Source organism: Lontra canadensis, unplaced genomic scaffold (genome assembly GCF_010015895.1).
Source record: "Lontra canadensis isolate GAN:19392208 unplaced genomic scaffold, GSC_riverotter_1.0 scaffold21, whole genome shotgun sequence".
NCBI classification, from domain to species: Eukaryota; Metazoa; Chordata; class Mammalia; order Carnivora; family Mustelidae; genus Lontra; species Lontra canadensis.
Genome location: NW_022631015.1, coordinates 23871176 through 23888464, shown reverse-complemented (window position 1 = coordinate 23888464; position 17289 = coordinate 23871176). Strand labels below are relative to the sequence as shown.

The 17289-nt window shown below is 43.1% G+C and overlaps 1 protein-coding gene and 1 non-coding gene across 2 annotated transcripts; one reads left to right on the top strand and one right to left on the bottom strand.

Annotated features, from left to right (window-relative positions):
* Positions 1–12289: 12289 nt before the first annotated feature.
* On the top strand, positions 12290–12363 carry TRNAN-GUU. The gene has a single exon. It is a non-coding gene; the product is annotated as a tRNA-Asn (tRNA).
* A 2766-nt stretch (positions 12364–15129) lies between these two features.
* Positions 15130–17197, bottom strand: ABT1 (activator of basal transcription 1). The gene is made up of 3 exons (XM_032861705.1): positions 16924–17197; positions 16124–16329; positions 15130–15971 (listed from the first exon to the last, which is right to left on the bottom strand). Exons 1-3 carry the CDS (start codon positions 17162–17164, stop codon positions 15609–15611), a joined length of 810 nt encoding a protein of 269 aa, XP_032717596.1. The 5' UTR covers positions 17165–17197; the 3' UTR covers positions 15130–15608.
* Positions 17198–17289: the final 92 nt, after the last annotated feature.

The following is a 17289-nucleotide window of genomic DNA, read 5'->3' as shown; positions in this document are numbered from 1 at the left end:
TCACTTTACCCAAGCAGAGATCTGGCCTTCAGAAAGGGCTGCCAGAAGCTGAAGGCTGTTAACCTTGCAGAGGAAATCCTTCTTCCATCTGGCAGACGAAACAGCAGTAGGGGCTCCGCTATCGCTAGTGACGGATAACACGGAAGAAGTGGTGCTTGGAGTCTATTGCGGAAAAGGGAGGACTCCCAGAGTAGCTCCTGTTCCTTATCTTTTGTGCCCCGTTTTCAAAATCTCTGATCCCCTCCTATACCTTAATTCCTGGCTCAGAGTGTTGCGTTAGTATACCTGAAAATGAGAAGTCTTTTGTGTGAAATTGTAAGTGGACCTTCCTCACTGAATCCAGCTCCTCTTCTAAATGGGGGGGCCTCTTGCTGGTGGAGGACGTTGGAGCTGCTTTGGGAGATGTGGGGGCAGTCAGTTGAGGAGCAGCGGGACCTCACGGTATACACGGTCAGTTTAAACCAGACCAATTGTTTCCGACTGGGCAGGGCACTGATAAGGGAGTTAAATGGAACACTGGCTGCTTGTCACTTCTACCGACGTCCTAAAACCACACTCGGAGCTCTCCTCCTTTAGCCCTCAGCGCCCCAGGATCACCTACCCTGAAAAAAATCTCTCGCAGTCAGAGACCTCCTGACCACTTCCAAACGAATGTTTTTTCTATCCTGCATTTCTTCTCCCAGAGGAATAAATGTTCTGGTTCCTTTAACATGCCAAACACATTCTACAACTTCTGGAAACGTCTTCCGTTTTTCTTGTCTGTAGAACTTAAAATTCATTTCCTTCATTGAGATTTTAACTCATTTGTTCAATATGTACGGATATCCTTTTGTTCCCTGTGTAAAAAAAAAAGGTTAGGTTGTCCCTAATTTGCTAGTTTTCCCCCTTCCAGAATTTACCAGCTTAAAATCTATACTGCTTCCATTTCTAAGTTCATTTCTATCATGCTACGATCTGCCTTCTCTCCGTTTTCTACTTAGCTGCTCTCCAAGATCACTCATCTTTGAACCAAAGTGCAAGAAGATGTGCAATTCGCAGCTCAGCTGCTTGCCTCTTTTTATCGTCTTCAGCAACCCACCATAACCTGCTTTTTCCCTCGCGTCTGTGGGAAATTTGTTTTCCTAACCCCACACCCCCTCCCTCTCGCCAGGCCCCACGCCCTCCAACCACGCTCCGCGCTCTCTAGCCACGCCCCACTCCCCTCCAACGCCGCTCCGCAGCTTTCAACAGCGCTCTGGGCCCCGACTACACACCGCCCTCTAGCCGCGCCCCACGGCCTACAGCCACGCCCCTGCGCCCTCTAGCCACGCCCTACGTCCTCAGGCAAGCCTGGCGTCCCCAGCGCTGTGCTCCCTAAAGGAGGTCGCGCCAGCCGCCCCTGGAGGTTCTGTGGTGGTTAAGTTACAGGCTCTCTGTTGTCGCTGCAGTCAGAGACCTTCGCATCTGTCTCCTCCTTTCGTGCTGGCCTTCCCCCGGCACCTCCACGCCTACACCCTGAATCTGCGTCTTGGGCTGTTATGTGTGCGTGGGTTCCTGTGTGTGTCTGCACCTGTGTCCTGGGGAATGAAGGCCTCCCGAGCTGGCAGCAGGCCCTGTAATGAGAACCACATATATGAAATGTGCTTTTACAGGGTTCTGTGTTCGTATATAAACTTTAAAAATGTTATGCATTGTTTTGTCATTGTAAATTCTATGGAAAACCAGTGGTAGATACTCACTACACACACCCTCCAAGGGGTGTTCCTCCAAAGATGGTAGAACAAAATGCAACGTCCAATAAAATTAAAAAAAGAAAAAAAAGAATACGGAATTAAAATCAACTTCAAGACTCTTCATAGAGCTGCAATATAACAAAAATATGTACAAACTTAAAAATATGGAAGGAAAAAAAAATGCAACGTCCAGAAACAGATCTGCACTTTATATATAGGGATTTACTATATTTAAAAGCGTTGTTTTAAATTAGTGCAGAAAGGATGATTCATTCACTCAGGAAATGGTGTTAGATTAGGCAGATAAAACTTGGGAGAAAAAAGATGTAATCCCTACCACACTAAGTGCAAAAATGAAGTACAGGTAGGTTAAAGGGTTGGAACTCTAAACCAAACTCCACCATAATAAAATCAGATGACCTTGAAGAAAATCCCTTAATACCTCTGAACCTCGGTTTTCCACTCTATAAAATTAGACCACATATTTGCACTATTAAGGTAGTTAGCCACACGTGGCTACTGAACACTTAAAATTTTAGTCTAAGTAGAGATACACCTGTAAGATACACATTGGACTTAGAAGACTTAATAAAAAAAAGAATGTAAAATCTCCTTAATTATTTGTATCAACTGCGTATTAAAATGATATTTTGGATATATTGTGTTAAATATGTTACTCAAATTTCACCTGTCTCAATTTTTCTTTTTATGTGGTTACTAAAAACATTTAAAATTGCATATGAGGCTTGCATTATATTTCTTTCTTTTTTTTTTTTTACATTCTTAAGTTGGCTCTGTGCCTAGAGTGGAGCCCAACACCAGCCAGGAACTCAGGACCGTGAGATCAAGACCTGAGCTGATACCAAGAGAGGGACGCTCAACTGACTGAGCCAGCCAGGTGCCCCAGAGGCTTCCATTGTACTTCTATGAGACGGTACTGCCGTATAGTATTTAAGGCCATCTCAAGCTTTAACAGCCTATTGTTGGTATTTTACCGTGATTCCTTATATTTGCCTAGTAAATTACATCTTCTATACTTTTTATAATATATTGTCTCATTTAGTGCGCCCAGGAACTCTGTGACTTAAGGCAGGATCACAGTGATTATCCCTATGTCTCAGATGGCGAGGAAACGAAGCCTTTATTTAAAGACAGTTTCAAGGTTCATATGATGGAATCAGGACTAGAGCAAGTCCCCTTCTCTGCTGTGCTCCAAGGCTAGATTCTGGCAGGTTTCATTTTATGTCTGAGGCATATGTTGAACTTAATGTTTCTATTTGAGTTTATTTGAGTATCTGTCATCTTCAGAGATCACATCGGGACTGTGTTTGGGTACTAGTGGGGGTGTGTCAGTACTGGGGGAGGAGGTCCCTTCTTTTGACCTGTTGTTTGTCTTCTGTCTGGGAGTTACAGGTAAACCTCAGAGTTAGAGAGAAAGCTGAAGGGAGCTCCCTTCTTTAGGTCTGAACCTCCAGCTTCTATAGGAACTAAAGAGAAGACATAAAGAAGCAAAATCCAGAGCAACAAAAATGAATCTTGAAAGAGACGTACGTATGTGTCTCAAGAAATAAGCACCCAGAGCTGCTTTTCATAGGTTTCCTAGCTTGCTTCTCTGTCTACTCAGAAAATTTTACTGTCGTTTTTACAAGAGAGCAAGGGTTATTTTTCCTCCAAAGACTGAAGACAAAGAAGTCAGGAAACACATCAGTGATTTATATAGGAAGTGATTTATTTTCAAACTGGTATTTAAATCATAGAGAAAGGATACTTTATTTTGGGGAAATAGCATTAAATTCCTAGCATACCAAATCTAAAAACAGTCTGGAGAGGTTTAACTAGAAAAATTAAGTATTTTCTTAATGTAAAATATAAGATCATGGTTGTGCCAAAATAAAGTTTAGGGGTTTAGGGTAATAAAAAAAATAATCCTTTGTTGTGAAGGCCTTTCTTCATAGGCCTATCAATGTCAGATGGTATAAAAACTAAAAACTTAAGTTACATACTTACACCATCAGCCAGATAAAGGAAGTATGCTTACCACATGTCATAGACAACGGTACTTACTCATGCTATAGAAGAACATCTACAAATCAATAACTTTAAAAAACTGGGATGAAATGTGAGCAGGGAGTTCACAGAGGGAGTACAGTTGGCCAATATACACTTGAAAAGAGGGTCATATTAATATTCAAAGTAATATAAAATACTTTGGTTATTTTGAATTATCCAACTCTTTTGGTAATTCTTCATATTAGCGAAGATTTTAAAAAACTGTGATAGCCACGTTGGTGGCAGTTAGGAAAAATTGACATTCTGCTGTAGATTGAGTGTTTGCCTCCCCCCAAAATTCTTCGGGTTTCAAACCCAGTCCCCAGTGTGATGGCATTTGGAGGTATGGCCTTTTAGAGGTGAGTAGTGTCCTTATATTAAAGACTCTAGAGCCTTCTTGCCCCTTCGGCCATGTGAGAACACAGCAAGAAGACTGCTGCTTTAAACAGAACCAGGAAAAGGGCCTTTCCCAGAGTTCTACCATGTTGGCACCCTGATCTTGGACTTCCAAGACTCCAGACTGTAAAAAATAAATTTTGGCTGTTTATAAGCTTCCCAGTCTACGGACAGACTGACATTCTTATACATTACTAGTATGAGTATAAATATGAAATATTTATATACTTATATACAGTCTTATTGGAGTAACAAACTTAATGCCTGAAATGGTTGGGAACTAGGAGAACAGTAGCTTTATAAAAAATAAAAAATATAAAAAATATATTTAATGTATTTATTCTTTAACCCAGTAATTTCACATTAAGGATGTTTCCATAAATATACTGATAAAAATCTGTGTCTCTATATCTATGTGGATATTTATTCTATAAATATGTATCATATAAATTGCTTATGAAATAGCAAAAAATTGGAAATAATTTAAATGCTAAGTTAAATATTCTCTTTAAATAAACTCAGGTGATACCATTTGATGAAATACCCAAAATATATTTGTATAAAGAGTAACAAAGTAGTATGTACATTATTGTAAAAAATGGTATATTTGTAAATGCAAAGAAAACTAATATTGTAGAAGAATACAATAATATTCTGTAGTAGTATTTTTATAAATTACAAATAGAGGACATCTGCATTTTCTAATTTATGTATTTCATATCATTTCATTATTTAAATGTTAAAATTCAGGAAAAAATAGTCTGAACAGAACATTTAAAATACAACTGTTTTACTGGAGTTGGGCAAAGCATGGAGCATAGCCATACCATAAAGCACAGGATACTGTTGATATGATAGATCATGGTATTTAAAACCCCACATCTTTTCTTACTTGTTCATCATTTTTCTTCTGTCTATGCTAGAGTTATATCTACCCTGGATGTCCAAGGAATTTATCCCTTAGTTTTCCTCAACCCTCACATCCTCTTGGATTTGATCTTAAATTAAGAAATTTACCATTAGGAAGCAATAAGCAGTGTGACAAAATACACAGACAAGGGTGCTTGTCACAGTTATTCATAAAAAGTACATGTCTAACACTAAGGGGTCTACATGATACATTGTTAAAACTGAAAGGCAGGTCATACAATGATATGTACTATATGACTCCATTTTATTTTATTTTATTTTAAGATTTTATTTATTTGACAGAGATCACAAGTAGGCAGAGAGGCAGGCAGAGAGTGAGAGGTGGAATCAGGCTCACTGCTGAGCCCCTGGGATCGATGTGGGGTTCGATCCCAGGAAGGCAGAGGCTTTAACCCACTGAGCCACCCAGGCGCCCCTATATGACTCCATTTTAATACATACAGACAGAGGGAAAACATTGGGAATATACACATTAAAATGATAACAGTGATTATCTCTGTTGGTTTATAGGTTTTTTTTTCCCAAATATCTAATAGTGAACATGTTTTTGAAATTGAAAATGCAAGATCCATTTTTCTTAAAAATTATAAAATATAACATAAAATTTACCATTTTAACTATTTGTAAGTGTACGAATAGCATTAAGTACATTCCCAATGTTGTACAACCATCATCACTATCAATTTCCAGAACTTTTTCATCGTCCCAAACAGAAACTCTGCCCCCATCAAACAGTAACTTCTCATTTCCTTTTTCCCCAATCCCTGGAAACCTTTATCTTCCTTTCTGTATGAGTTTGCCTAGTATAGGTTCCTTAGATAAGTGGAATCATTCAATATTTATCCTTTTTTGTCTGGCTTATTGCACTTAGCAATGTCTTCAAGGCCCATCCCTGTGCAGCTCGTATCAGAGTTTCGCTGTAAGAGTGACTGCTATTCTGTTGTATGGATACCACATTCTGTTCATCCACTCATCTGCTCGTGGGTATTTGGGTTCTTTTTACCTTTTAATCCATTATTTGAAAAACAGTTCTTCATGTAGCTTCTAGGGCCTTGATGTAGTAATGTTCTTATGTTTTTGCCTATGAAATTAAGCTGATAACTAGATCCTCCTTTTTTATTTTTTCTCATTTTTTAAAAAGATTTTGTTTTTAGTAATCTCTGCACCCACTGTGGAGCTGAAACTCATAACCGAGGCACCCTCTGCTGGCTGAGCCAGCCACACATCCCAGGATTGTCCTTTTAAAAAGGCGGGGGGGGGGGTGCTGTTAAGTTAGTAAACGTCCCTGAGAGGATTCTCTGGTGCTGTGTCTCTTGTGTCTCTCATGTTCTTCTCTTTCTGCGCTTATTTTTCCTCAATGTTCAAGAATTACACAGTTTACTTTTATTGGGGAGATAAAACTTATACACAAAATGCTGTTAAAATAAGATACCAATGAAGAACTTAATTGTGATACAGACTGTCCCCAGGCAGAACTCAGAGGAGGGAGGCATCACCCAGCTGAACCCGTGGTTTAATAAATCCCTTCTGGAAGCTCCACCTCTCAGAGACAGAATCTCGGTCGGAGTTCCCGAGGGAGGGCCAGAACCTCTCAGCCTCTCTGCTCCAAACAGCTAAACTTAGAGCTTGAAGTGGGTAGTTTGTCTAATACATCTCTTGTGAGGTTTCCATGTGGAAATTCTCTTCACACGTCATCCACTATCCTACTAGAGAGTTTGGGAGTTAAAGTATTGACGTAAAGTATTAGTAAAGTTAATTAGGAATTAAACAGCTGCAGGAAAAGAAGCTTCCCTTAGAAGAGAGGTAGAAAGGAAGTGACAATTGTTAGGCACTTACTACATATGAAGTGCTATTATTTCCATCAAAGAACGTTACAGTCTGGTAGTAGCAAACCATCCGAAATGAACCAACCACCCATTTGAAAAAAGGAGCAGGCAGTGGTTTGGCCTAAAAGTATCTTATCAGGAGTTTGCCTCCAGCACAGGGCTTTAACCAGATTGAATGGGACCTAGCACGGTGATAGAACTTTTTCTTTCATTTCACAAATACTGAGTGCCAGACATTATTTTAGATGCTGCAGAAATAGCAGCGAATGGCTCGTTCTCCTCCATTATGATAGGAGGTTGAGGTAAACACAGCAAACAGTCCTAATACGCATGTAGCCTGACTTCGGGGAGCAACTCTGGAAACGTGGCATGTTGTGCAAGGAATACTGAAATTGAATCAGGAAGTCAGGTAGGTCACACTCGCTCTTCTACTTAGAAGCCTCATGACAGGGAGGAAGACATTTTTGGTCCCTATCGTCTTCAGTAAAATGAATGGAATTAAATCAGTTGGTCCCTAACATACATTACCCCTCACCTTCTGTGATTTCTTCACTTTCAGTTTCCCCGAAGTTTACAGCATCGACCCAGCCCCACCCCACGTCCTACCATTCCGCAGACAGTCCATCTAGCTGGAATATTCTGAAACAGAACGTCTCACAGTTACCGCATCCACCGGTGGGTTTAATGCTTTTGCTACAGTCCTGGACAGACTTAGCTGTTTGCCGTAGACAGATTCGGGCTCAGGAAAGAAAGCAGAAATGCACAAGCAGAAACAGACCCCGAGGCTTCCAGAGTTAGAGAACTTTTGGATCCATCCTTTTGGGAAAAAAGCAGAAGTGATAGTACACAAGGGACCATGAGAAGACAGCTCCAAAGACCTCGGGAAAAAGGAATGAGCTGTGGGAGAGAGAAAGTGGGGAGGTGTAGGGTAGGACTGGCCGCCTTGAGCCAATTCCATACTCACCAAGCCTTACTGGTCCTGTATATGGCTTAGTTAAAATATATATATATAGATATAAATATATATACATATCAGTCCACACACCCATACTGTGTATGTGATCCTCATGTATTACATCAACCCCAGCTCTCTCCTCACCCAAGTTCTTGTAGTTTTTCTTCTAGACCATAAGATCCTTGAAGTCTGGAAAAGTGCCCATGTGTCATGGTGTCACCTGAGCCCAGGGCACGTGAAGGACATTCAGTAAATATGTATCAAGCAAATGAGTACATTTCTGACTTGAAGGCTGGAAGTTTCAGCAGGGAAGGCTATGTCATGCCTTTCTTATTCCCTTAGTCCTGTCCTACCGGGACACTAACGCCTTAGAATTGCTCTAGCTTTTGAAGAAGAATACTATTATGATAGCCAGGACCAGGTAAGTTGGGATAAGTAGATTTATCTGTTCCTTGATTTATTTATTATTTTCAGCTCCTAAACATTGGTATTCTTCCTCGATTCTGGCTCTGTAGTGACTAGCTAATAACCAGCCAATCAACCAATGACTAATCAAGTTCCTGCACAGGAACTTGAGCTCTATTTTTTGGTAGATAACTAGATAGAATACTTTGTGGTAGAGGCAGTATCTGAAAGGAGCACTAACCATTCTTCTGGTGTCTTCCCCTCACTGTCTTTCTCTTACACGCGGCCATCCATCATCTGGGCTAGTCACGCTCACGGCTCTGTTCCTGGCCCTGCCGGCAGTAGAAAGTGTGCATTGGACCAAGCCTTGCACGAGCATTACAGAAGCGTTTGGGTCTCTGTGTACACACACATCCACGTGCGATTATACATACATATTAAATGCATATATAAGTATGTGATTAAGTGGGCAAGGTAAGTGTTAAAGGAGTTTTGGGAAGGGAGAGGCTGGGGAGGCAGGGAAAGCTCCATATTGCACATGGAGTTTGCAGTGGGTCTTGAATCACGGGTACAAGTTTAGGGTGCTGCAGGCGGAGTGGGAGGCATGATCAGCGGTGTGGTGCTAGGGATGGGTGTATCGTGCATGAGGGCCAGAAAGGAGACCGAAGTTCCTGAGAAAAACAGGGGTGAGCCAGAGAGGGGAGGATGGTGAACGACCAGCCCATTCCCTGTACCCTAACAGGGGTTCCGAGAAAGAAGTGTGACTCGATGAAAAAAGTGGAGATACAGAGTAGGAAGGAAGTTCCTGGAAAATGCTGAGATCATTTGTTTGGGGAAGCTGTAAGACTGCTGTACTGAGGAAAATTTGATTTGGAATGGATGTAAAGTATATGTCTTGTCCATACACCATCAGTCAAAACAGAGATGTAAGCAAAGGCCTGGGGCAGAACATTCAGAAAGAGCTGCTCCTAAGAGATGCAGGGTCCCCGGGAGCTCCGTCAGTGAAGCATCTGCCCTTGGCTGGGGTCGGGATCCCAGGGTCCTGGGATCCAGCCCCCTGTCGGACTCCCTGCCAAGTGGGGAGTCTGCTTCTCTCCCTGCCTCTGCTGCTCCCTGCTGCAACTTGTGCTCTCTCTCTCTCAAATAAATAAAGTTAAAGGGAGCCTGGGTGGCTCAGTGGGTTAAAGTCTCTACCTTTGGCTCAGGTCATGATCCCAGGGTCCTGGGATCGAGCCCCACATCAAGCCCGGTATCAGGCTCTCTGCTCAGCGGGGAGCCTGTTTCCCCCTCTCTCTCTGCCTGTCTCTCTGCATCCTTGTGATCTCTCTCTGTGTGTCAAATAAATAAATAAAATCTTTAAAAAAACAAAACAAAAAACAAACAAACAAAAAGAGTTGCAAAGAGAATTCACACAGCCAACAAATAACAGAACAAAGAATCAGCATCGGTATCTGAGCCTGTGGTTGATGTTTTGTTCACTCTGCTACTGTGGTCTCTGGTTTAGTTTGAGCAAACAAGCTCACCAGTGAATCTAGTACGACTTGAGTCCTGCTTTTTTTTTTTCTTTAAAAGCAGGATTCTCACCAGTGACTTCTCATTGGCATTACCTAGCATGCTTCTAAAACAAACAAACAAACAAATAAAAAAAAATCACTGATGTTTGGCCCTCCGTTCGACAATTTAAATCAGAATTCCAGTGAGTTGGGCCTTGACACCCCTATGCTTTAGAGACTCTCTAGCTGCTTGGACTGTCCATCTGAAGAGGAGAACTGTTAAGTGAACTCTTTCCCTCGCTTTCTGCGTACCCCGGCATCATCCTTCCTGGAATGCCCTCAGTACCTTTTCTTTGTAGCAGAGAAGTTCACGATTTCTTCATGTGCTTTATGATTTTGAAGTTATTTCACATGAACAATTTCCTGTCACTTGTGGACTGGTAGTCTTTGTTTTTGTACTTCACACGGACTCAAACACAGTATTAGACACAAAGTAAGAATGAATAGACTTGGCTTTCTTGACTGAGAATATTTTATTCTGTCATAACTATATCTTGCTTTGCTTTGTTTTGTTCTACATTCCATTCACTTCTGCGCTTGTAACCCCTCAGTGAGGCATTTCTGGGTTTGTTTGATTTTTCAGGAAACAGCGACATTCAAGGATGTGCCTGTAGAATTCACCAAGGTTCCACTGGCTCCTGAACAGAAGGGTTTACGCTGGGATATGATGATGGAGAATTATAGACATCTGATATCATTGGTCCCAAATTCCTTTCCCCTTAGGAATGTCATTGTCTCTTTTTGACTGTTAATAGTGCTGACATATCACAAGAACTTAACTGGCTTCTCTCTGGTGTGGGGTCAGAATAATCAGATATTTCTAAAGCACATTTTAAGCGAAGAGACTCGGTGTTTCAGCTTTCCATTCCTCAGATCTGTTATCCTGAAGTATGTCTAGAAACTAGCCAGTATGTTAACTTACACGACACTATTCTCTTTACCCTAGATCAGAAACTCTCTTTGAAGTACTCCTCACTATCAAAATGTAGTAGGAAATATTCTAGAGCTTAACAGTTCAGAGCTCAGCTTTGGGACTTCATTCATGATGAAATCCAACAGTGTGTTACCCTGGGCGTGTCACTCAACCTCTCCAAGTCTAGGTTTTATCTAAGACAAAATAGCACATTATTTGGCTACCTATTATTCTCCTAGCAAAGAAAATTACATTATAATTTTATAATATTTCTGATCACTTGCCTCTACGCCTGCTCCCAGCTGGTGCTGTCTCTTTCTAGGACATATTCATGTCTATTTTGCACTACCTTCCAGACCTTTCCATGTACCCTGTATTCCAAAATACTCAAGTTTCTGCCAAGGACGCTTAAGTGGATTTTTGACTTTGAAATCTCCAAGATCTTATTTTACTCAACCAACATTTTAAATTCTTAATGTTTCACATCTTTTCTTCCTGAAGAAGGAATTCTGTTTCATGATTGTGACATAGATATCCTGCCTGACTTTCCAGCTTGCTGGCCCACTCTACATATAAGCCAATTAGATCGATAAGTGATGAGATGGATTGATCAATACATAGAGACAGAAGCAGGGAGATCTCTATAGAAAGGGACTGAGGTAGAGAGATGAGAGAAGGAGATTTACCATATATGTTCTGCTTCTCTGGAAGAACCATCAAACAGCCATAACATTTTTTAGTATCTTGTTACACAGCAATAGGTACATGAAGCAACAAGGCTAGAAGTTGTCTAATAGTGCAAATTACATCCAAGTTCATCCTTTTTGACAAAATATCGTGTGCTGTGGACTTCCTGTGACTTCATCAGGAAGCATATAATGTTAATTTCTCCCATTGTTAATGATGCCAAATTTGATCCCTAGTTTCAATGGAGACATAAGTTTCTCCTTTGTAAAGATTTGTTTTTTGCTTTGCAATTAGCAAGATAGCTCTGTGCTGATACTTTGGTACATGAGAATATCCTATTTCCCAGGAAGCACACTTTTACCTGATAATTTAAGGATGCATTGATGTTCCTCTAGATTTTCCCCTAAATGGTTTGTATTTCCTTCATTGCTCTTCCTGGTATCTTTCCCATTTAATGTATGTTCATCTATACAGAATCCTTATGGAGGCTGTTCTACCAACTGAAGCGTCAGTAAAAACTCTCTTTTTGGACTGAAAATAAATTCTGGCTAGATGTCCTTTTTTAAATTATTATATTCACATGTATTTGGGTAAACAGCAGTCCCCGCCCTGCTTCCCACCCAATCTACATACCAAGGTTCCTCTCTTAATAATATCTATATTATTTGAAGGGCGCCTGGGTGGCTCAGTGGGTTAAATAATATCTATATTATTTGAAAACAAGAATAAGAACAACAAAAATCACGAGGGGACATTTCTTCAATACATATACCCAACAAAAACTTTATTTGTAAAGTGTATCTCACAGGTTAGATTGGAAAAATGAAAAGATCATGTTTAGCGAGAAAAGCACTTCCAACTTCGTCTCTGTGGCGCAATCGGTTAGCGCGTTCGGCTGTTAACCGAAAGGTTGGTGGTTCGAGCCCACCCAGGGACGGCCTTCTCTATTTAAGGACACCACTTAGAGGTTGCGGTTTTTCTTCCTAAGTTTTGTCTGACGATATTGTTTCTGACCGTTCTCACAAATTAAATTAAGATCTAGCTAACATATTTATCCAGATCATCTTTGGGATAGGCGTAATTTTCTCTTGTTCCGTGATTAAAAATGTACCGAATGCCTTCAGTATGCCATCAAACATGAGCCCAGCCCCGTCATTTTGTACCTCATTCTACTCTGTTTCCAGGTTCCCTCTCCTTCATCTGCGTTGGTCCACCCCGCAGCGTGCACAGCGCCAAGAGCAGCAGCGGCCACTTGGCCAAAGCCGCACGAAGCTTGCCCTCCACACGCAGCGGCCCACCCTCTCCCTGAGTCGGACCCTGGGGACATCCGTAAGAGACTGCGAAGAGCGCTGGAGGCTTCTGTCTGGGATAGCTGGTTTCCAGCGACTGGTATTTTTCTAAATCATCCGTTTCCTTGCTTATAACTGGAATCCCAAAAATGGTTGCTTACACTTTTTGTAAGAGGCATTTTGACATTATCTACCAAAATGACTCTGCAAGTTCACTTCTGGAAAGGTATACAATTATTATATTTGTACAACTAAAACTGACCCATGTCAGGGTCACTCATGGCAACATTTCAAAGAGGAATAACATTTTAAGTGTAAAAAAGGTGTTTTCCTGCCCTCAAAAGGCTGTCTCCCGGGAATCAGGCTGACAGCTCTTGGGAAATTCATTTTCTTCCAGACATTCTTATTTCCGTTTCTCACTCCACCTTTGATTTACCTGTTACCAGGCTGTGGGGATGAGCTTTGTGCAGAACTATTGAATTGGAGTCTGTAATGCTGACCTCGAATATATTGATGCTGACCTAATGCCACCCCAACAAGTTTATTTCATTCAAAAAATTAAGCCCTATTATGTGTTTTACTTTAGAAGTTGTTAGCAACCTAAGGGATAAGAAGTTTCTTAATCTTGATATTCTCTTTATCTAGCAAAGGGGGAATGGGAACTTAGAAGTCTGAGTATGTGAATAAGCTTATCAAATTCCGACACTGGATTTTTCTGGCTCACTTGGAAGACATCATGACCGGAGGAAAACAATCCACATGAAACTCACAAGAAACACAGAACAAGAACACAGAAACAAGGGTATGGAGTTCCTAAGACTGAGGGTGTAAAATTACACTTCTTTGATGGGCAGGAGAGGTATAGGCACTGTGGGAAATGTTACATCAAGTAACCATCATCTCTTACTGGTCATTTTTATTCTCCCAAATTAAGTGCACCTACCAAATCAAAATCTCAACATGACCAAGATTTTATTTTAGAGCCAAATAAGTGAATTAATTCACTTTGCCCAAAGAACGGATCGGTAAATATTGAAGACATTGGGGGGGAAACCAGCACAAGCAAAACCCAAATTATTATAATCACTCCACTACTTCCTATAAGTTTAATGAACTAGATATTGGCCAGTTTTTTAAAGATTTTATTTAAGAGAGCATAAGCAGGGGGAGAGGCAGAGGGAGCAGACTCCTGGTGGAGCAAGGAGCCCAATGTGGGCTCGATCCCAGGACCCTGGGATGACCTGTGCCGAAGGCAGACTCTTAACCAACTGAGCCACCCAGTGTCCCTTTTCTAACTTTTTTTATGTCATCTCTACACCCAGCATGGGACAAACTCACAACCCAAGATCAAGAGTTAAGTTCCACCAACTGAGCCAGCCAGGAACCCCTGACCAGTTTTAATTTATGTATTTATTTATTGAATTTATTTTCATTTACTGTGACACTTGTTTTCAGTTTCTCTTAGTGGCTTACATACGTTCTTTGTGGCCTCCAGGCCTGCTCTGCATGTTGCCTGTGAACCCTTCCCCATCTGAGCCCTAATTCCCGGAAGTGTATCTGTGGAGCATCGTTTGTGCCCAACCACCTCCCAGGCTTTGTCTACCTTTACAGTGATTTGAACCCAACAATTCACCCACCAACTTTTGTTTCCAACAGGACTACACCGGTTTCAGTCAGACTTCTGTTCACTTTTCAGGAATGATCTGGAAAGCCTGGTGAAAATGGACCCATCTCTGAAGAGTGTGATCGGTTATCAGCTGCGTATTTAGCGCCGCTTACCTTCCTGGAGAGTCAACCATACCCTCCCAGGGCCCCTAGTTTCCCTGTTAGATACAACTACCATGATGCCTGCAGAACCTCTGTACATTTCTTTTTTTTATTATTTTTTTATTTTTTTTAATTTTTTTTTTAAGATTTTATTTATGTATTTGACAGATAGAGATCACAAGTAGGCAGAGAGAGGAGGAAGCAGGCTCCCTGCCGAGCAGAGAGCCCGATGCGGGGCTCGATCCCAGGACCCTGGGATCATGACCTGAGCCGAAGGCAGAGGCTTTAACCCACTGAGCCACCCAGGCGCCCCATCTGTACATATATTTCTTTAATGTCTCTTTCTAGTGGCAACTCTTGAAGCCAAGGGCTGTTATTATTACCTACTATATACCTACTATATACCTCATATAGTGATTTAGTAAAAGCTGAACTAGATAACTGATAAAATGGGCTAAGAAGTTAATCCGATACATAGAAAAGGGTCCAGGCTGAATTGGGAGGGTCGGGGAGGAATGGTGGCTATGAGACCAGGAAATAAAGTTAAGGGGGATGAAAAGGGACATGAGAGGAAAAGTCAGAATTTATAAAACACCCCCCCACGCCCCAATAAACTACAAAGGCATATAAATATATATATATATTTCTTCTTTTCTATACATTTACTTGGAAGGTGGCTCCCAACCCAGTCCAACCCCATTACCCCCAGGCCCTGTTAATCTTCTCAAATAAAAAGGATGTTGCAGCTTCCCTTCATCTATAGTTGGTGGAACAGCTGACTGGAGTAGGCCTTATTACTCTAGCTTTAAGTAAAAGGTCTTCCTCAGCCCAGGAAGTGGGATTTTTAGAGGATCTCACTGGGCAGGAAGTAGACAGTCAAGAATCAAGCAAAACTGGCATCCTGCAGTAGTCATACTCTTGCTAGTCTGAATTAGGTGCTTCAGCCAGGCAACAGGAGTTGGAGGGGGGACCAGAGCCCCAGAAGACATCTATGCCTAAGCACCCACCAGACTCCTGGTCTTAGAAAGATAATATAATCATTGTCAGTAGTTGTTATCAGGTAAGGACAGGAAGCAGGGCCAGGAGATGGAAAGGGTCTCCCTGCCCTTCAGGAGTCCTTGACTACTCAGGGCTCCTCCATGCTCTCTGAAGGCAGTGGGGCTCCAAAGATCTTGGCAAGCAGCCCTCGGTTGGAGCGAGCCTGGTCCTGGGCATTTGCCAGGCGAGCCCGTTCGCGTCCCCCTGGCCGAGCTGCCTTCCGGGCTCTCAGCTCTTGCTCAGTAGGACGCTGGGCAAAGGTCCAGGTGCCATTCGGGCGGGCAGAGTCCCCTTCAGCAGCAAGGAAGCGCTGTCCCCGTTCCACACTTCGAAGATAGAAGTCAGTCTCACGCTTGGCCTGGGCAACCTCGGCCCTCAGGCGCTGCCTGCGCACCTGGCGCTCAAAGGCGAGATGTTCGCTGAGGTGGGACCACGTGAAACGGTGCAGGTACTGTGGACAGGAAAACATTAAAAGATCTGGGTAGGACATGTCAGGAGCGGAAAGAAGATCAAAGAGTGGGGTCAACAAAAGGAAATGAGATGCTAGGGCTGGGGCTGGGAAGGCGGGAGGATGGGATGCGACAGAGAAGCTTACCCCCTCACCTTGAGGTTCCATAGGTCATAACGGAAGGGGCTGCGCTTTCGGGCCCCCATGGGCGTGTTGTGAAGGCTAGCCGCCACGCGCTTGGCTACTCGCTTGTCCCGGAACTCCACCCAGCCCTCGGTGTAGTCCTTGCTGTACTTGGACCGCTTTTTGCCTCCCGCTGTCGAGGCTGCCGCTGCCTTCTTCTTGCGCCTCACGAACCCGTCTGTGCCAAAAACACAGCAGTGGTTTAGGAAGCCGGCGCGGCACCCAATCAACTTCACCTCCCACTAGTCCGCGGGCCAGGATCCCACCTCGAGGTCCTTGTCCGGAAGAGAACTCCAAGGTCCATCCTTTCCCTACGTCTCAGTCTTTTCCTCAGACTTCAACTCCTGCATCAGATCTGCTCTGTACGTGCACACGCCAATGCATGTGCAGACATGTACAACCACCCTAATCCCAATTCAATAAGTGCCTGTAGGGAAGCTGGGGTCAGGTGATCATACACTGTCGCTAGACCTGGGTCACGATGACAAAGGGGATGGATTCAGTTTTGTGAAAACGCCTCTCAGATTTTTATTCAGTGTGAACTCATTTAACAAGCCAGTAAAATCGGTTCAGGAAAGGGGGGTGTGCGGAGTAGACTCATCTGTGCTTACTGAGCTACCCACACTCAACCCCGGCTTCCCCAAAGGGTCCGGGCGCCTGCCTTGAGTCCCGTGCCCCCAGCCGCCGAGCCTCGGGCCCGAAGAGGCGAGCCCACTCGCCGGCAAGCGCCACCCTCCTCCCCGCACAGCCAGAGCCTGCGAAAAAGACTTACCCTCGGGCTGGAAAAAGACGCGCCCGACCTCGCCATACGCGCTGAGAAGGTTCCGTACATGCAAAGGCCGAAAGCGGGGCGGGAGGTGGCCCAAGTACACAATACCAGGCACCACCCTCTTTTTGGCGCCCCAAACCGCCTCTTCGGATTCCTCCTGCTCCTCCACCTTCTCTGGTTTCTCGTCTATCCCTTCCAGAGCCTCCTGCTCCACATTTTCCCTCTCCAACTCCTCTCCCTCCATGCCGGCGGAAAAGAGAAGCACAGCAGCCGTAAAGCTCCGCGCCGTCTGCCGCACTCCGCGTGCGACTGCCATCAGGAAGGGGGCGGGGCCGAAGGGGCGGAGATGAGTGGAAAGACCGGATTGGG

What these genes read in the sequence shown, in the direction of transcription:
- ABT1 (XM_032861705.1), bottom strand. Translation starts at nt 17,164, where the DNA reads ATGGAGGGAGAGGAGTTGGAGAGGGAAAATGTGGAGCAGGAGGCTCTG. An exon ending in CGTCTTTTTCCAGCCCGAGG is followed by an intron (nt 16,330 to 16,923) that starts GTAAGTCTTTTT and finishes TTTTTGGCACAG; the next exon opens with ACGGGTTCGTGAGGCGCAAG. An exon ending in ATGACCTATGGAACCTCAAG is followed by an intron (nt 15,972 to 16,123) that starts GTGAGGGGGTAA and finishes TCCTGTCCACAG; the next exon opens with TACCTGCACCGTTTCACGTG.